This window comes from Argentina anserina, chromosome 3, assembly GCF_933775445.1.
Source record: "Argentina anserina chromosome 3, drPotAnse1.1, whole genome shotgun sequence".
Classification (NCBI taxonomy): domain Eukaryota; kingdom Viridiplantae; phylum Streptophyta; class Magnoliopsida; order Rosales; family Rosaceae; genus Argentina; species Argentina anserina.
In genome coordinates this window covers 4,111,972-4,132,669 of record NC_065874.1, presented here as the reverse complement: position 1 = coordinate 4,132,669, position 20,698 = coordinate 4,111,972, and the positions used below count along the sequence as shown (strand labels likewise).

The 20,698-nt window shown below is 37.1% G+C and overlaps 3 protein-coding genes across 4 annotated transcripts in view; 1 reads left to right on the top strand and 2 right to left on the bottom strand.

The window, feature by feature from the left end:
• The window catches only part of LOC126788605 (cold-regulated 413 inner membrane protein 1, chloroplastic-like), a 131,635-nt gene that overhangs the window by 64,939 nt on the left and 45,998 nt on the right, over positions 1-20,698 (bottom strand). The gene's annotated exons all lie outside the window — the stretch shown is intronic.
• On the bottom strand, positions 82-3,759 carry LOC126785870 (suppressor protein SRP40-like). The gene is made up of 4 exons (XM_050511532.1): positions 3,406-3,759; positions 2,112-3,016; positions 1,925-2,023; positions 82-442 (listed from the first exon to the last, which is right to left on the bottom strand). Exons 1-3 carry the CDS (start codon positions 3,482-3,484, stop codon positions 1,931-1,933), a joined length of 1,077 nt encoding a protein of 358 aa, XP_050367489.1. The 5' UTR covers positions 3,485-3,759; the 3' UTR covers positions 82-442; positions 1,925-1,930.
• Positions 19,346-20,004, top strand: LOC126788613 (uncharacterized). Its single transcript, XM_050514623.1, has one exon. The coding sequence runs from the start codon at positions 19,421-19,423 to the stop codon at positions 19,823-19,825; it is 405 nt and encodes a 134-aa protein (XP_050370580.1). The 5' UTR covers positions 19,346-19,420; the 3' UTR covers positions 19,826-20,004.

Genomic DNA, 20,698 nt, shown 5'->3' with positions numbered 1-20,698 from the left:
GGGTGTCAGCCAATGTAGCTATAGCTCATAAATGTTCAAATGCCAAGGATAAGCTAATCACTGCCGGAAGGGGGCAGCAATGAGTATTATTTAGGAAAAAAAACCATGATCAATGATCTAGGACACCAGAATATTCATACTAATAAAAATTGCAATTTTAAGGTCGTTCATTTCCCTACAATGTCAAAAGAAACTATTCTGCAAAATTAAACAAGATATGAAGTTTGTAAAGCTGTATATATTCAGCTGCCTACTATTCCTCAAACTATAACCACAACTTTTAAGATGATGTACCAAAGGAGGCCTCTTGCCCATTATTCTTTTGTGGGGGGAGGGAAGAAACTCGAAGTTCTACTGACATATAAGGTATCATAAATTTTGCGGACCCGATTTTTCACTTCACAAGCTTCAAAGAGTCTGACTGAACCGTCATGCTTGGATCCTGCATCAAAGGAAATCTTGAGAAAATTAGCCAACATTCAGTTTGAAAGGTCTTACAATCTTAAACTGTTAAGTCAAATTTAAGATATTGCATATCCTTCAATGCTGGCACTAAGTTGAGCAGTCCACCTTGTAGTTCAATTGAATCTACAGTGACATATTGAGGTACAATCTACGAATAAACAGACAAACAATATCCAAAAGCAAGAAGACAGACAATATTCAAGCCACCCATTTGACAAGGCATATATGGACTCCCACAAGCGCAATCAAAGTATGTGCACAAAAACTGCAGACGGTGCTCCTAACAAACAGACAATATATTCTGATTTAAACAAAGCCCTCTTGGATTTCTATATCTATTACCACTAACTCAAACAGAAACCCTAAACTCATGCCAAAGGTCCTCTTATGAAGCCTAACCTATTGGTTCTCTCTGCTTCCGATAATTTAATCCCTGTAATCCTCTCCCAATCGTTCTTGTATCCATAATCGTCCTCACTATTAGCCATTTTCAGTCCTCAAACCACAAACCACCCCAAAAATCATATTCCAGAATTGAAGCCCAAAGGCCAAAAACTTATTGGAATTCTAACCTTAGTACCTTACTCACCAAATTAAGGTAAACTTTACACTGCATCTTTAACTTAATCGTTACAAGTCACTGTATCCACAGTATGCAGACATAACGACTTTACTGCCCAGACCCTATAGTGGGACAGCCACCTAGATTGTAACTAAATTCCTTAATTTAAAATGAACACAATATAGTGATATACAACACAATTTCCATCCAAAATGTACATAACAAGCCGCACATAACTCGCCCATAAGCCTTCATGAGAAAGATATCCACCAAGTTTTCATGACAACCAGTGTCTACAATTCCAGCACTTAACTATGAAATTTCACTAGCATTGCACCTTCATGACTTGCTAGTTAATGAGGAACTGACAAATGTGAGAAAGCAAAGAAAGAAAGAGCATACACCAAACCATTATTTTCCAAGCACTCGAGGTATGACAAGAAACTTTATCCAGTTGTCCCAGATTTAATCAGAGAGAGAGAGAGAGAGAGAGAGAGAGAGAGAGAGAGAGGTTTCTTGCTTGCACTACATATTTATATATGTGTTCATATATACTATCTTCTACATCTACTAAAATAGATATCACTACTTTTTGGAGTTATGTTCCAGAGAATAAAACAAACATAGTGGAACTTAACAAATAAACAACAACTGGCTTGCAAGCAAAGCAACACCTATTAGATGTAACATACCCGAAGCATTATTAGCCTAGCATTTGGACAATTATGACATTCATGTGACATCCAAACCCCTTACAATTTCATAGCTTTTTCCAAATACACATGGACAAACAATACACTATGAGTATATCAAAGTACTACAGAGAAATGTTAAAAATATAAATAACAGGCAAGACAACTCTATTTAAAGTTGTGCAATTGGTATCAAATTTCTAACCTGAATTTATCTCCTTGAACCTGTTACCACATCCAGAATTCCACAGCAACCAAACCAAGAAGTTTTTTCCACCACTCGTGGGGCAGGAGCTACTAGAGGCTGGATAAAGAGCAATGAAGAAAGTTGCATTCAACTGTCAAGGTAAAAGAAGCTGCAATAACGTGATATAATAAAGTGCTATATATACCTGGCTTTCAGAATACTCTGGAGGATTGGACTCTTTAATGGATCCAGCATCATTACTAGTTTGAGAGGGAGAAACATCTAATGATGGCGATACTTTACTCCCATTTTCTTTAGATACAGATTCCGCCGCACTTGGAGATGCTTTGCCATTCTCAATTGGCATAGGAGTCACCATACTCTCGATTTTTTCTGGTAAAGAATCTGTCAAACTTTCTGGATCCCCAGTAGGCAACAATTTCTCTGAACCATTATTCAGCGACGGTTTTACCACTGTACCAGAGATCACTAGACCGTCAACTTGAGTAGTTTCTGTAAGGTGAACCGTCATCTCGGGCTCAGAAGTTACAGGCTTATCAGAACCAAATGACAGGGTCTTCTCTGCATCTAAACTTGTAGGCTTCTTAGCTGGTGCATCTCCAGCAGAGTGAGTCACTTCTGCTAGTAAAGAATCAACAGATGTAACTAGATCACTAGAAGGTATTTCCTCTGAAACATTAGCAGATTTTTCCTCTGAAACACTAGCAGGTTTTTCCTCTGAAACACTAGCAGGTTTTGTCTCTGAGACAGTAGCAGGTTTTACCTCTGAAACACTAGCATCACTCTTCTCCTTCCCTCTCCTGTCAACAACATGAGACTCATCGTCTGAACTACTACTGCTACAGCTACTGCTACTGCTCGAAGCTTTACTTGATTCCTTTCCAGACCCGGCACTCTTATTGCTCTTGGGACCCTCCTTCGAGTCCCTCTCAATTCTAACAACACCATCTTTCCGTACAGCCTCTGCATCACTAGAATCTCCATCTACAGACTTATCTTTAGCCACTGGTCTCCATTCTTTAGCTTGATGTTTAGAGCCAACCTGACCACTATCACTTCCTTTTTCATCCCTCGATTTCCCTTCATCTCCTGTATATAGTTTGGTTCAATCAAAAGTCTCAATCAAATCAAGCTCAGCTAGCTACTCTAACAACATTTACCCATCAAGAAAATTCAAAGCAAAAACAATAAAAAAATCAAATCTTTACATCATACTCAATAGTTTCAACTACAATTCAGCTAATCATATATACCCAACTGCTCAAACATCATTGACCGGCAGATGGTTAGCCAGATTCAATCACAACAATCTCAATCAATCTCAAGCTAAAACAACAAAAACCAAACATACCCAACACAACAAATTGACAAAACAACAAGCTCAAAACCTTAAAAAGCAATCAGCTTTTTCACATGGGTAAGTGTAGAATCAATCCATTATCCAAAAGGGTATGCATGAATGAGGCCAAAGTTATTACCTTGAGGGTTGGTTAGGTTAAGGGTCTCGTTCTCCTTCTTTTTCTTGGCGGCCTTTCTCCTCTTAGCGCCTGACGGCATGATTGATTGCTGAGGTTGTCTCAGAAAGACAGATCGTACTCCTAGAAGACCCAAATTAACTATGTATGTTGGTCTCTGTGTGATAAAGCGTGTTTTGTGGGACTGGTAAAGGGGAATCCTATTGGGATTTCCGAAGAAAATGGTGAATCATAGATTGATGGGTAATCAGATTCTGTGGGTTTGGTTTTAGGGTTCTATTTTAATTTGGGGATAGGAGATGTCCCAGTTTGATGCAAGTGGTGGCATTTTGTAGGGGGTGTGGGATCTTGATGTGGATGTGTTGGGTTCTTCAATCCGTCTGAACTATGGACTGTTGGTAGTGAAGAGTGGGAAACAAATTTAAGATTTTAGGGTTAGTGTGTGGTGTGGAATTATGACACCTTTTTTAATTTAGCATTTTTTCTCTTTATATGTCATGTTTAATTTTTGGTTCATATTGAGTTTGTTCAACCATCTAATTAGGTCATATCAAGTGTACGTATAATAATTTTATTGGAAGAGAGTGTATACATATGTATAGAATATAATTCTATGAGACATGTTACATGTGTAAGATTTGTTTGTGTGTGAACGTGACTCTAATCTTACGAGTGAAGTTAGATGTGTAAGAAATACTTGTGTAAACGTGACTCCAATTTTATGAGTCGTGTTAGTCAATACTGTTCACACATTAATTAGTTGATTATGAAACCCATATTCAATCACATCCTTAGATGTAAATCCAATAGTGAGGAGACTCTTTCTATTTTGTTTTCAATCTTTAATGTAAATTAAATTATTTACTACGTGACTCTCTTCAAATAATTGCATGAATTAATAAATTGTCTTAAAACTCTTGTATTTTATTAGGTTTCTGAAGAGAAATTATTATATATATCTGCTACATATTCCATATGATATACTCATTTAATGTTATTAATCTATTTTTTACTGTGTTTGTATTGTAGTTGAACATTAATTTTCAGAATTAATTAGTGACCGACTCACGGTGTAATATGTAAGTTTTTGTTAAGTCACTAAAGTGCCACCTGGGAGCTGATTTTTTAACCAAAGTCAAGAATTAATGAATTATTTGAATAAGTTGATTGGGGGTTAGGTGGATTCAGGATATGATTTGAATATATTCAGTCATATGGGGTCATGAGTGACATGTGATATTCCTGGCCATACCATTATTTTTATGGTTGGATGTAAAGCAGACACTAGTGTAACTAGTCAGGAAAAATAAGACAAAATAATGATCGGGTAATTGCATGAGGGCCTGAGGGGTGTGGGATGGGAGAATAACTGATTTGGTCTTTGTTTTAGTGTTTTCTATTTTTCATTACCATGGAAATTGATGGTATGAGTTAAATTGTATGCCTTAATGTAGGATTTTCTCAATTACAATGAGAGATTTTTTGTCCATAAAAGAATTGCAATGAGAGTTCTAAGACATGAGATCATATGGTGATTATGGTCATGTCTTTGTGCCGTTTTCTTTCAAAAAAAACACAATTTTTTTAGCACAAGAGAAAGAATTGTATGATCTGTTGAAGAATGACAATCTACACAATAACTATTACCTAGGCTGGCTAGGTAAATTAATTTATTTCAAAGTATGAAACCAGGTGGAGTACCCCAACATAAACACTAAAATGTGGAGTCCTAACCCTGGTATGCTCATTTATAACTTACAAGTTATGAACTATACTTATTAGAGCAGTCCTTAAGCAATATCAAAAATTCAAGAGGCTAAAGAAGCAATCGCGTTGGAAGTAACTAATCAAAAATTATTATCAGGGTGGAAGAGTCGAATAGACGATGAATCACGTCATTCTCTCGTTCAAAATTGTGCATGAGATTTTATCTCCCGTGTTATAACGTGTAAATATAAGAAGAATATAACACAATAAGGACAGTATCACAGTAACATGATATTACAAAACACTAAAGCCCAAAAACAACAAATGAACAGACCAGCCCAAATGAACAGTAGTGCTGCTAATCTTACGTAAAATAATAGATTATGGGTTGCATTTGATAAGATGATTACTTAGCATGGCTGATTGTTCAATGGGGACTTTCAGTTAGGGGAGTTGCACCATATAATCATCCAATATATTAACAAGCGAGTTTGTTTAATTTATGACACAAATATGTAGACTTATTTTGAATTTGGTGAAACAATAATCATCCAATACACACATCCAATATGTACCTAATAATAAGATGATTCATGTTATCTTGATAATTTGTAAAAAAAATCTATCTTTAAATATGCCCGCGAAATAAAATTAAACACAAACTTTGTTGATCTCATCATTCTCTAACTATTGAAAAACTTCTATGAAGAAATCAACAAACAGCCCTACCCCGGCTTATATTGACGGCCGGAGGAGTACGCACGGGACATGCTGATGGATAGAAAATCTAGTTTTGCTAAACATGAGCTTCGAGTTTGCATGTTAAAACCCCAATTTATACATCATTTATCATCCACCAATATCTTAACAAGTAAATTTGTTTAATTCATGACACTAATGTTTGTAACTTATTCGTAAAGTATAATACATCCAAGTTGGAGTACCACATAAAATATGTTCGTCTTGTCAATCTTGTTGATTACTTATAAAACACTAGTCATTCTTATTAAGTGACAATTCTTCACATTTTCATACCATGAGGGCATATGCAGCAAGGTAGTTGCAAAAATAATTATTGCATGTGGCGTTTTTCAGGTAGTAGCAACCAATAACAATTAACGAAGAGAAGATTAACCAAAACCGCTAGCTGCTTCTGCAGCCAAGCTATGGATACAAATGAATTATGAATAAACACAGAAACACGTACACATACTTGGATTGCTCCTTATATTGCATCCACGACAAGTTCAGTGTGAACAAGAGTTCATGAGCTTGATAATCTAAGGTTCCGGATCAGTCGGCATTTTTGGGTCACATGCCACTATATTAAGGCGGTCAGCGTTCTCCGATCCTCGACGGTGGCGCCGGTAGTGCTCTGGTAGACTGGTACCTGACCACAGCATTGTGCACGGAGAAGTTCCAAACATGGTTGCAGAAACTGTAATAATTAAGTATGTAGACCTCCCTTGATGGAAACTTTGTTTCTCACTCGGGTTTCGAAAGCTTGAGCCATAGAAGAGTCGAATTGGAGTAGAACCTAAAAGGCAAGTTCGGCGATGAGAGTTCCCTTCTTAAGCATCTCTTCCAAAGTCTCAATCAGACGCTTTCCGATCACCGAGCTTCTGTAAATGGTCACCATATATAAGCATATTCTTGTATCTATTTGCAAAGAGGGGAAATGTAACTGATCAGCCGATCGACTTTCTCAGTTAGCTAGCTGCAGGCAGAGGTAGAAAATAGTACGTAGGAGGTGCCTGTGTAGATATATGAGCAATGTAGTATAAGTGAGCCCTTGTGGAGAAGCCGTCTCCTTCTTCTGCAAGGAAAAAGGTAAAAATCTATCACCAAGGATGAGAAGCCATTCGATCCACATTTACTTTTCCTTAAAGTTTCTTACTCAATACCGTTACTCATTCGAATTTCAAGCGATACATTTTCAATGAATATATATCACAGAACGTAAAGAAAAACATAAATATACAGGAATAGACTTGATATATATCAACTGAAGAATCTAGCCAGGTAGTAGCTAGCTAATTATGACTTTATGAGAATGCATGCACTGCATCTCCTGGCTAGTCTTACGTAAACTGAACATAAACTTGACTTATTACTGATAAAATTTTTGGAAAGCACATGCATATATCATCATATTATCATAGCTAGCTAAGGGTTTCGTAGAATCTCTGTAATTGATAGCGACCGATCCACGCCAAAACATTGATCGTCTCCATTATTATACTTAAACCTCGTCCATCGTATCTTGGTATATCTAATTACTCTCACTCTAAGGAAAGAATAATTCTGCCATACATAGGAACACATAATTTAGTATTCTGAGGAGGTGAGAGTGAATAATTACCTTGATATAACTTGCAATATCCCACACAAAGATCGGCATGCATTCTCCGCCAAGAACGTACGTTGATATTGATCGAGAGGATTGAAAGTAAAAAAAAAAAAGGATATCAGTTTCTCTCATTTACTTAGCAATTCGACTATATTGAACGAATCCTCGTACCTTTACTATATTACAAATTCGTCGATCGAGCCAATAGGCGGCTAACATTCTCAGTTTTAATTCCTCTCGCAAAACGTGAAAAATAGAAATGTTTGATTAACTTTGAATGGAGATAGTAGTACCAACTACCAAACAGATAAAACGAACCACATTGAAAATTTTAGAAGCATGCATGAATAGCGACTTCGAATATATCGTTATATCCTATATCGATCTCCTCATTCGCCAAGAGCTAGCAATCAATATTGAATGATCGATAAGTATACGTATATAAAAGTAAACAGATGAACAAAAACTAAGAAGAGCTAAACACAAATTTGTTGACTACAGTGTAAACCTTTTCAGAAAGAAATCACTACGAGACTTTATTGTAGTCCACACACAATAATCCACTATGATATCAAGATTGTTACATCCACAAGTAGAGATTAAACCGAATCTCTTTACTAAGCACACAAAGCTTACTTGTGCAGATCTGAACAACTTAACTTAACAGTGAACTAAGCTAGGTAATCACAAACCTAATTCAATACAGTTGAATAGCTATGAGATCTCCAGAAACAAAAGAGCCAACACACAAGTGTTGCTAGACTGATACTTCGAGAATATTGATTTAGAGCTTCACCTGTTGAGCAAGACACAACATCATGATAATTCAACTTCTGTAGAGAAAAACAAGAAAAGCCGAAATTAGTTGCAGCTTGTATGAAGAGCCAAACCTGAATACCTTCAGTATATATTTCCATCTGATATGAATCTGATTCAGATACAAAACGGCATTGACTAAATAGAGTAACTAATTAATGGCCGGTGAACTAAGCTAGGTAATCACAAACCTAATTCAATACAGTTGAATAGCTATGAGATCTCCAGAAACAAAAAAGCCAACACACAAGTGTTGCTAGACTGATACTTCGAGAATATTGATTTAGAGCTTCACCTGTTGAGCAAGACACAACAGCATGATAATTCAACTTCTGTAGAGAAAAACAAGAAAAGCCGAAATCAGTTGCAGCTTGTATGAAGAGCCAAACCTGAATACCTTCAATCTCCCCCTTTGGCCTTGCATACAACAACATAAGTTATTTTTCTTTAAACACCTACAGAACCAAGATAGACTAAAGATACGAATGCCTCTCATACCTCTGAAACCAAACCAATGTTTAGAATCAAAAGTGTCTGTACAGAAATCAAGAATCAGTGACCATCATATTCTTGAACTAACAGACAAGATCATAGACAGCAAGACACAAATAAAATAAACAGCCGCATAAAAATAAACAAGTTTGTGCTTATGCACTTACAAACCAAAAATAAAATTGTTCAAGCAAAAATAAAATGGCAAGAGTTCAAAGAAAAATAAATTAAAACTGCTGCTGCTGAGACCAACAGTTTTCTCCCCCTTGGTGTATGCAGGCTAATTACCCCAGCCAGAGCTACTAGTCTTGGCCTCCTGAGCCTTCTTGTCCTCGTCACGCCGGATAGCATCATTCCAGATCTTGCATCCAGCGGCTGGAGGAGAAGATAAGTAACCAGAAGAACCATAAGGTCGAGGAGAAACCCGAGGAGATAGTACAGAAGGAGAGGGAGAACGAGAGCCATAGGGAGAACGGTGCCTGCCAGGAGTGTCGAGAATAGCATCTGTAAGGACAGCTATCGCCACAGTTAGCCTACCAACAGCACGATCCAACATAGAGTAGTGTCTCTCCATACGGCCAGCATAAAAGTCTTGAGAGATCTGAAGCCGAGAGAGAGAGGCCAAAAGTGCAGCATGAGGTGTAGCCTCATGAGATGAAGGAGGAGGAAATGGCAAGACTGGAGGAATCTCAAAACCAGAGGAAGAAATATCATGATCTCACACAGCATCATCAATGAGACGACGACGCTCCGTCATACTCAAACGGTCAAGTTTCACCAGTACGTGAAGGATAATGAGAGCGCACCATGATATACCTGCACACTTAGAGAAAAATATGAGAACTGACAAGGAAGAGAGAGCGAAAAAGAATGAAGAATTGTGAACTAGATCAAAGAATTATATAGAAGCAAAAACGGATCAAGTTCAAACCCTAGCAGAATATCAAAAGAATTCTAGAATCAATGCACTTCCTAAACCAATGCAAAAGACGCTTCTAGAAAGACAGGAAAACCTTTGATAGATGCACAAAATCATAAATGCCGAGAAATCAGAGAGAAAAAGATATTCACACAAGAATATACTCGGTTACAAGTGGAAGCAATAAATTGTGATAAAAAGAGAAAATTCCAGCAAAGCATATCACACATAGATCAATAACAGATTAGAACACAGATGTGCAAGATTAACTAGGGTTTCTTTGAGCTCTTTTTATCAATAGATTCTGCAGCAAAACATTTGAAAATCATCAGGATACAGTGAGGGTGAAGGTGCAAGAATAGATCACGTGGGACAAAACAGAAGAGAGACACTTAGATACGCAAGCTTTTGAGCAACACTCCCCCTTATACCAGCATGTGTAATATTCTAAATCAACTCCTTATAACACCATTGTTGTGAACTGTCACATTTGATAAGAACCACTCAGGACATTGCTGAGAGAAAAATTCAATCATCGGGGTGGACAAACCAGTCCATGCCACCAGGTATTGAGTAGTTAGTCAATCCCTGGAGAGGAGAACTAGCCTGGCCAAATTATATGAAATCCACCGGGGAGACCAAGTCAGTCCATGCCACCAGGTATTGAGGAGTTAGTCAATCCCTGGAGAGAAGAACCAACCTGGCCTATAGTTGCATGCAGTTATTTTTTTTAAAATTTATTTGCAGCATGCAACTGAAAGATGAAGTACCATTTTCCACTACACCAGCTCCTGATCAGGACGCTCAGCAACTATTTTGAACCACCACAGTGAAACTAAGTGTAATGTGAAACCTCAGAAAGTATCCCAAAAAAACAAATGAGAGAGAAGAAGAAATTGATCAAGAGTAACATAGAAACATCAGTTAAAAGAGAATATCTGAGAAACAACCTGAAATTGAGAATGTACAAGCTAAGAACAGGAAGGAACCTTTGTAGTTCACAATAGATCTTCATTGTAGAGTACAAACACCCAGGGAATTTCTCAAGAACACAAATCTCTCAGCATCTAAGGGTTTAGTGAAAATATCAGCTAGATGTCCCTCAGTATTCACAAATGACAATTCAAGAATCTGTTGATCAACTAAATCACGAATAAAATGATATCTTAGATCAATATGTTTAGTTCGAGTATGCTGCACATGATTCTTAGAAATATTTATAGCACTAGTATTATCACAAAATATTGTCATTTTGCCTTGATTGATACCGTAATCCTTGAGCATGTGTTTAAGCCATAACATTTGAGTACAACAACTCCCAGCAGCAACATATTCTGCCTCAGCTGTAGAAAGTGAAATACAGTTCTGCTTCTTACTATGCCAAGCTACAAGGTTATTACCAACATAAAAACATCCTCCAGATGTACTACGTCTGTCTTGCAAATTTCCTCCCCAATCAGCATCAGAAAACCCTGCAACTTCAACATTAGTATCACAAGTATAATATATGCCACAAGATATAGTTGTAGATACATATCGAATAATTCTTTTCACAGCCTCCATGTGTGACTCTTTTGGATTTGCTTGATACCGAGCACACACTCCAACACTGTAGCAAAGATCAGGTCTACTAGCAGTTAAATATAGTAGACTGCCTATCATGCTTATGTACAGCCTTTGATCTACATCCTTTCCATCTTCATCATCACAAAGTTTGGTAGTAGTACTCATTGGTGTTGTCACAGTTCTTCTTGTCTTTGACTCTAGTCCAAACTTCTTCACCAAGTTTTCTGCATACTTAGATTGAGAGAGGAACATGCTCCTGGTAAGTTGCTTAACATGTAAGCCAAGAAAGAATGATAGCTCACCAACCATAGACATTTCAAATTCTTTTTCCATAACTTGTTGAAACTGTTTTGCTAAAGTGTCACACGTAGATCCAAAAATAATATCAACATAAATTTGAGCAATGACCATATGAGAATTTGCATGCTTGATGAATAGAGTTTTATCAACAGAACCACGAGTATAGCCATTTCTTACAAGAAAAGCTGGCAACCTATCATACCAAGCTCTAGGAGCCTGTTTTAAACCATACAAAGCTTTGTGTAGCTTAAAAACATGATTTGGCAAATGCACATCCTGAAATCCTTGTGGTTGTTCAACAAACACTTCTTTATCAATATACCCATTTAGAAAAGCTGTTTTGACATCCATCTGAAAAAGCTTAAACTTTAGATAACAAGCAATAGCAAGCAACAGTCTAACAGATTCCAAACGAGCTACAGAAGCAAACATCTCATCATAGTCCAGTCCTTCTACCTGTGAATAACCCTGTGCAACAAGCCTAGCTTTATTTCTCGTGATATTACCTTTTTCATCACTTTTGTTTCTGTAAACCCACTTTGTACCAATAACATTACAATTGTTAGGCCGTGGTACAAGACTCCAAACATTATGTCTTTCAAACTGATGTAGTTCATCTTGCATGGCCTGGATCCAATCATCATCAGTTAAAGCTTCTTTCACATTTTTAGGTTCAAAAGAAGAAACAAAGCCAAAGGTTTTGATAAGATTCATTTTCTTTTTATTGATTGTTACAAAACTGAGTAGAGCAAGATGGTTTGATACCTGATCCTTTACCTGTGACTCTTGTTGCTGAGAGGTTTGCCTTCGAGTTCTAATTCCTTCATTTATAGACCCTATTACATCGGATACAGTATGATCATTCTGAACTTGTCTGTAACTAGGTCGAATTTTTGGTCCTGCAGTATAAACAGAATCTGCATTTTCATGATTTAGAACACTATTTTCTAATTCCTCATCTGAGTTGTCATCATCAATTTTTAAAGGAAATAACTCTGGAGATTCAGACACTTGTCTAACAAAATGATCATCAACAACAACATTGATCGTTTCCATTATTACTTGAGAAGAGACATTATAAACTCTGAAAGCTCTACTGTCTACAGAATATCCCAGAAAAACTCCAGGTTCACTTCTTGCTTCAAACTTAGACAACTTATCCCTATCCTTATAGATGTAACAAGGACTTCCAAACACATGAAAGTACTTAATATTAGGAACCTTACCTCTCCAAAATTCATAAGGAGTTTTACATTCACCTGTTCTGAATAAGACTCTATTTGCCGTGTAGCAAGCAGTGCTCACTGCTTCTGCCCAAAAAGTTGATTTTATTCCTGCAGAATGCAGCATAACTCGAGCCATGTCCAATAGAACACGATTTTTCCTTTCAACTACTCCATTTTGTTGTGGAGTGATCGGAGCAGAAAACTCATGAAATATACCTTGCTCATGACAATAGTTAGCAAAAGCTTTATTTTTGAACTCAGTCCCATTATCAGATCTAATTCTGACAATTCTTAGATTAAACTTTCTTTTCTCATTAATCAGAATGTTACTTAAACCTTTAAAAGATTCGAAAGTTTCACTTTTGTCTTTCAGAAAAGTTACCCAAGTATATCTTGAAAAGTCATCAACCACAACAAGGATATAGCTTTTGCCTCCCTCACTTTCAGGTTGTGCAGGTCCAATTAAGTCCATGTGTAACAATTCCAGAATCGTTGTAGTTGAAGTTGAGTTTACTACTCGATGAGCTGTTCTGGTCTGTTTTCCAACCTTACAACCCCTGCAGACAGTGTCAGTTTTACCAGACAGTTTTGGAATGCCTCTAATACCATCACTTTTTGAGATTTTTATCAAGTCTTGAAAATTAATATGTCCCATTTTTCTATGCCATAGATTTAAGGTATCCTCAGAGGTTATACCTATAAGACAAGACTCCATAGCAATATGAGTACAAGTGTACACATGTAACAATTATCAAAAGCTCTAGGACCCCTTATGATACAATTTTGATTAGCATCTAGCACAACACATCTGAGACTGTTGAACCAAACATCCCAATTTTTATCAGCCAATTGACTAATACTAATCAGATTTGCTGTCAGTCCTTCAACATAGTAAACATCATCTAGATCATGCATATTCGTAGCATGAATTGTACCTTTACCAAGAACACGAGCTTTTCTTCCATCACCAAATGTTACTTTACCTGTAGTGAACTCATCATCGAATGATTTGAACCAATGTTTGTCACCTGTCCTGTGTCTTGAACAGCCACTATCAAGATACCATGAATCAAATCTTCTTTCTGCCAGAGCTGTAAATGCAACTAAGCAAGTAGCTACAGTGGGTACATCATCAGAAGTAAATGTAGCTGAGAGACAAGTAGCAATAACAGGCTCATCACTAGGAATAAGATCAGTAAAAAAACAATTGGTATGTGTATGAGGCATGTCATTCCAAATTTTCGACTTGTGATGTGATTTTTTATTTACAGTTTTCTCCTTTAAGATATGATATGATAAACGTTTCAGAATTTCACTATGTTTATCTAGCTCAGTTTTTAACATATCAAACTTACTATCATTCTCTTTTGAACTAGAGAAGTTTCTCTTGATTTTTTCACAGCCTGGTCGAATATGTCCTATCTTTCCACAGAAGTGACAGACAGGAGTAAAAGAAGATTTCTTAAAAAAACTTTCAGATTTACCTTTTTCAGATTCTTGACCATACCTGTGCAGAATATTTGTTGGTTCATCATCATAAAACGAAGCAACTGAGCTTCTTTGTTCTTTAACAAAATTAACATGATTTTTATGTGCAGAAGATTTGGCACCGCTATAGCCAAGTCCAGAGGTATCTTTGAATTTTTTTGAACCTTCCAGTAGCTTACTCATAGATTTTGAACTGACTTCAAATTTTTGAAATTTTTCTTCAGTTGCTTGAGCTTATCCTGCAACAATAAAATATCAGAAGACAGAGAAAAATTTTCATCTATTTTTGTTTTTAAACTTTCTTCCAGATCAAGAATTTTCTTTGCAAGCTCAACTTCATTTATATTGCCATTTGTCTTCAGAAGATCATTATTCAATTTCTCAATGTCATTCACCAGATGTTTCCTTTTAAACTCCCAGTCTTTTTGAGCAGACCTGAGCATCATCTCAGTCTTTGTGTGTTCTCTAGTAATTTGATCAATTTTGTCTTCCAATTTTTTGTTCCTCTTTAACATTCCCAATGATGCTGTGTATAACTCTGCGTATTTGTCTTCTTTTTCTCCATCTTCTCCATCGGAACTGTCACTGTAAGAATTTTGAAGAGAACAAACAAGAGAAACATTTTTGAAAATAACAGCATCATCATTATCACTATCACTATCACTCCAAGAAGATTTAAGAGCCTTTGTTTCAGAATCTTTTGTTTTTCTATTTCCACAGTCTGTAGCAATATGACCAACTCTACCACATTTAAAACATCTAATATTAGAGGAAGACTTGTTTTGTGGATATTTGCTAGAAGCAGTATCACCATTTGATTTCTTACTAAAATTCTGAAAACGCTTTGGTTCTGAAGCAGATTTTGAGGAATTTTTATGTTTCAAAAATCTTTTAAATTCTTTAGTCAAAAGAGCAAACTCAGTCGAATTTAAACTATCATCAACCTTTTCTTATTCCTTTAAAGGTTTAAAAGCAATATTCTTCGTTTTCTTGGTTTCTCTCTTATCATCATCCTTTAGCTTAAATTCATAGGTTTTAAGATTGCCTACAAGTTCAGCCAAGGGATAGATGTCAAGGTTTTGAGTTTCTTGAATGGCTGTCTCTTTTGCTCGAAATCTCAAAGGTAAAGACCTTAAGAATTTCTTAACAATTTTATGCTGAGGGATAGCTTCATTAAGACTAGCACATTTGCTGGCTACCGATATCAATCTTTTATGAAAGTGATCAATAGTCTCGTCATCCTCCATCTGTAAGGCTTCCCATTCATGTTCAAGTAACTGCAGTTTGTGAGCTTGAACCTTTTTATCACCTTCATATGTTTCAGCTAGAGTATCCCACTGTTCTTTTGAAGTGCTACAATGAGATACCAGCATTCTGTCATCTTTAGATAAAGCTATGTTCAAGGCATTTATTGCTTTGTTTTCAGCTTCACAAAATGCTATTTCATCTTTGGACCAATCTTTAAATGGTTTAAGAGGTAAACTACTAGAGATAGCACCATCTGGTTTAAATCCACTTTCAATTTCCTTCGTCTCAATCACAGGATGTTCCCATCCATGTAGAATACATTGCCATGATCGAGAATCAATTGAAGAGACAAAAGCTCTCATAGCTCCTTTCCAATCAGAGAAATTATCGCCAGTGAAAGGAGGAGGTGCGTTTATAGAGTTTCGTTCCATCATACCAGATCTACTAGATAAAAATCTAGAACCTGCTCTGATGCCAATTAAAAGTAAACAGATGAACAAAAACTAAGAAGAGCTAAACACAAATTTGTTGACTACAGTGTAAACCTTTTCAGGAAGAAATCACTGCGAGACTTTATTGTAGTCCACACACAATAATCCACTATGATATCAAGATTGTTACATCCACAAGTAGAGATTAAACCGAATCTCTTTACTAAGCACACAAAGCTTACTTGTGCAGATCTGAACAACTTAACTTAACAGTGAACTAAGCTAGGTAATCACAAACCTAATTCAATACAGTTGAATAGCTATGAGATCTCCAGAAACAAAAGAGCCAACACACAAGTGTTGCTAGACTGATACTTCGAGAATATTGATTTAGAGCTTCACCTGTTGAGCAAGACACAACAACATGATAATTCAACTTCTGTAGAGAAAAACAAGAAAAGCCGAAATCAGTTGCAGCTTGTATGAAGAGCCAAACCTGAATACCTTCAGTATATATTTCCATCTGATATGAATCTGATTCAGATACAAAACGGCATTGACTAAATAGAGTAACTAATTAATGGCCGAGAACTTAACGTGATGACACTGATCAGTATCGATCACGTACTGACCAAAACTAGCAGGACTCGGCCGTAATAAACAGCTGAGATTGAAGTCACATTCATCGATGACCTTCTCCCACCGATCATTACTACAAAAATATCTCAAGTGCCAGAACCTAAAATTCCAAATCAGGTAGAAGATTTCCAAAACTTTATGCTCAAGTCGTTTTCACTAAAAAGAGTTATGTACGTCTACCCAACTGTGGCAAATTTTATCATCTCCTAGCTGTTGGGGTCTTCTATTGGACCACCCTTGACCTATATCCCTCCTTGCGCGCGAGTTTTACTTGTTCTCATCCTTATTCGTCAAGTTTTAATTTTGATCCGGCCAATTATGAACATTTCCTTCACGTTAAATTGCAAGGATGCCAGCTTCTTAATCTAACCTTACTTACCAATGTCATCACTCATGCATCCAATCTAACGTCTCCTCTCTCTTCATGCCTATTACATTAACCGTGTTGTTAACCAGAAAGCGAAAACAAGCTACAGTTAGGCATATATATAATAAACTGAATGAGGATTATCTTCTTTCCATCAAACTCCTTCCTTGTTATCTCCTGAATCATCAAATCTATTCACAACGACCTTAAATATTAGATCCTTGATTGAAATGTTACTGCTTCGATCAAGTTTATGAACGACGCCATATTATTTTCACGATCGCATGATCGAATTCGTCAACATTTGTTATTTTGTTTGTTAGGCTGGATAATGAAGTCAATTTAATTGCTTATACATCATAACACAATCTTAATCAAAGAGAGAGGGAGAGAGAGCTGCCCTAAACTCCACGAGGGGAGGAGGGGCTTTGATTAGGGTTTTTGTTTGGTTCCTAAACTTCGACACAACAACTTCAATCCCTTTCCAAAGTCCCGGCCGATTGCTTCACCCAACTATTACACGAAAACAACGGCCGGGGCAACGTGGCGCTCAATCATTCTCTCTTCCACTTCGCGTTTGCGCGCTATCCTAAGGTCACCCAGTCCAGGTGTCCTTCTTTTAGTGGTTTGTCTTATTCGAAATGATTGTGGATAAAATTAGGTGGGCCTTTCACGCGGGCCCTCACCGAAGCGGAGCACGAGCCGTTGGATGCGCGGAGGTGGATCGATCTGAGGCGTTACACCTACGCGTATGAAGCAAATGATTGATTGGATGTTACAGCTCTCGCAAGTAAACACCGCAAGTTGGTTACTCCAAGCAACTCGGCTTCGGCTTGGCTGAGCTCTCCGGCCAAACTTAGTCGGTACTTTTATCTTCAAGCAATTATGCCTCCACTACAATTTTTACTTTCCTATCAATTATGATTTTACCATGTGGCGTAATATGGAGAAGGACTATAGTCACTATACCGTGTACTCCTTGCAAAGTTCGATATTGCCCAATAAACAGCCAACGGGGTAAATTAATTGATTTAGTTTTACTGTGGTTTTTTAAATGACACAAGTCACCAACATATACATACCACAAAATCATTGGTCCAGTTCGAAATTCCATAATAAACCGGCTTAATTTGGCTCCATCAAGTTTCAGACGATCATATGGTATGTTTCTTTTCTTATGTTTTTGGTTCACTAAAACTCACCGCTGTCATGGAAGTAAAAAATTAAATGATGTGACACAGAAGAATGTAATACGCATCAAAATATATATAAATATATTTATTCATTGATAATGAAGTTTTTATATATGCATTATATTAAGTCTCGTAGAATCAGAGATTATACATCATTATTTATTAAATTAACATATACTAATTATAATAAGATACACCATAAGATTATAGAGAGTAATTCTCTTATAATATGATGCATCAATTTACTCAATTATAGTGATTTTTCTTTCTCAAGTAATGACAGTTACTCTTTAATAAAATGCAATCTCTAGTGATCCTTTCCTACTCTGCAAATGTATATTTTCTTTTTCCCGGGTGCCATATTAACCATGTATCCCCTGATATGGTATTCAATGAGTAGTAAATCTTGCTATGACATAATGGCCAGAAAATCTAACAAAATTACTAATTAATTACGACAACACATTCGTGGATCGTTGTATCCACCCTGTCCCATGCTAACAATATTGATTCAACTCGGATAATTATTCCCGATCTCATTCAGCATTTAATCAAACATGTCCGTTATTTCCATTTTCAAAATCACCCATTTTAAATGTTTTTTACATAACCATTTTAATTTGTCAGTTAACTATACGTGCACTGTTGCCCTACTCCAGCATCCGTATTCTACAGAAAAAGTTGTTTCTCCCGGACCAAAACAAAAACTCAATTTTTGACCAAAAGAAAGTAGAAATTAAACGGAAGCTAGGAATATCCCTACAAAGCTCCAAAGCCTCTCCAAAAGTAAGTAATTAACCAATTACACGAAGTCAATGTGTTCTTAGCTAAAAACAAGCCCAGAAGTAGTGGCACCAGATCAGAGCCGTGAGCCTCAAGAAAAGCACGTAGCTCGTTTACAAGATTAATTATAATAATTTGATTCCATTAGAAAATAAAAAACGGTGGAGCTAGAAGAAGAACAAGCCCTAGAATTGATTAATGAAAAAAAAATGAAATGGAATAACCAATAAAAATTCTGGCGGGGACCGCACTCAATGCCTCAATAGATTATTGTGACGCCATCTTGACACCACAAAACAATCAAAGTGTACCCACTACGATTCATCTTCCTCTTCCTATATATAAATCCCTATAAAACCCCAAACCCCATTTTCATTTTCCTCTCAAGCTTTCTTGTTCTTCAGTTTCCTGGATTGAATTGTTAACCCTTTTTTCTCTTTCAGTCTTTTACGACCAAAGTGGACGTTTTGGTTTAGAGGTCTCAAGTTTTGATATGGCCATGACAGAAGAGTTTCAAGAAGCCGAAGTAATATTCTCTGAGAACGGAGAGTCCTGCTTGGATTTTCGGCAACAACAGAAAGAACACGCTAAGAAGTCGTCGGCAGCAAAGAAGAAGAAGAAAATGGGGAACTCGGTGCCGGTGAGGATTCCGAATCAAATGTTCGACTTCCGTGGCCGTGCAGTCGACGGTGGTGGTGTTCTTAATGACTTCGACGACGACGAGCGTTACTACAAAGATGAAGGCGAGATAGTGCCGCCACATATGATTGTACGGCGGCGCGTGGAAGGAAAGATGGCATTTTCGGTGTGCACCGGAAATGGAAGAACTCTGAAGGGGAGGGATTTGAGTCAAGTCCGGAATTCCATTCTGAGGATGACCGGGTTCTTGGAAGCTTAATTAATCAATCAGAGTTTAAATTATATTCATTTGTTTTCGTCATTATTAATTTAGATGGAGAAACTACAAAGTCGACCGTACCATAATTTTTTCTTTTCTTTTAATTTAGTGGCTTTCCCTTCTCTTGGGGTAATGATAATCCAATTGTAATCTGTAACGGAAAAACAATGATATTGATCGATTTCTGATTTGGTATATAGATTTCTTCTTGGCTACGTAACTTAAACCCAGTTAAACGTTCCTTTTGGATTGATCAATGTGATTCTGCAGTCATCTCTATCTGTTCGCTTAATGGCCGGATAGGGCGGCGCGTGGAGTGTTGTAGATACTGTGTACTGTACACATACCAACTACAGGGTGTGCAGACCGCCCACCGGTTTCGAGCTTCAATGTTGTCTTCTAGCTCTTGCCTCTTGAGCAGAGCAGAACAGAACAGAACATGAACGGCCTGGTTTGTTTCTGATGGGGATAGGAAGATGTGTTCGGCGGTCTGGGAAGTGTGGTTTGGCCTTTTTTGTCCTGTTCTTAAACGGTGTACGAATGTAGTTAGATAATTGATTCCAACTTCTAACTCTAGCAGCTAACATTGCGTCAAATTCCGGCGTCTACAGAAGGTCAATATTCCGGCGGCTGTCACAGATTGCTCTAGCGAAAATGCCTAGTGATTTTGACGGAGTTATTTAGACCACGATTAAGGGCATCTTGTTTCATGACATGAGAATCAGGCTACATAACCATTATCATGCGTACATATGCATGTTGTGTACGTATAAACATATTAACTGTAAACTAGCTAGTATCACGCGGTGTCGGACTTGGGATTCTTACTTGAAAAGAAACAGTATAGGTGTGTTTCGAATTTTACTACAAATC

What these genes read in the sequence shown, in the direction of transcription:
- LOC126788613 (XM_050514623.1), top strand. Translation starts at nt 19,421, where the DNA reads ATGGCCATGACAGAAGAGTTTCAAGAAGCCGAAGTAATATTCTCTGAG.
- LOC126785870 (XM_050511532.1), bottom strand. Translation starts at nt 3,484, where the DNA reads ATGCCGTCAGGCGCTAAGAGGAGAAAGGCCGCCAAGAAAAAGAAGGAG. An exon ending in TAACCTAACCAACCCTCAAG is followed by an intron (nt 3,017 to 3,405) that starts GTAATAACTTTG and finishes AACTATATACAG; the next exon opens with GAGATGAAGGGAAATCGAGG. An exon ending in CAGAGTATTCTGAAAGCCAG is followed by an intron (nt 2,024 to 2,111) that starts GTATATATAGCA and finishes CTCTTTATCCAG; the next exon opens with CCTCTAGTAGCTCCTGCCCC.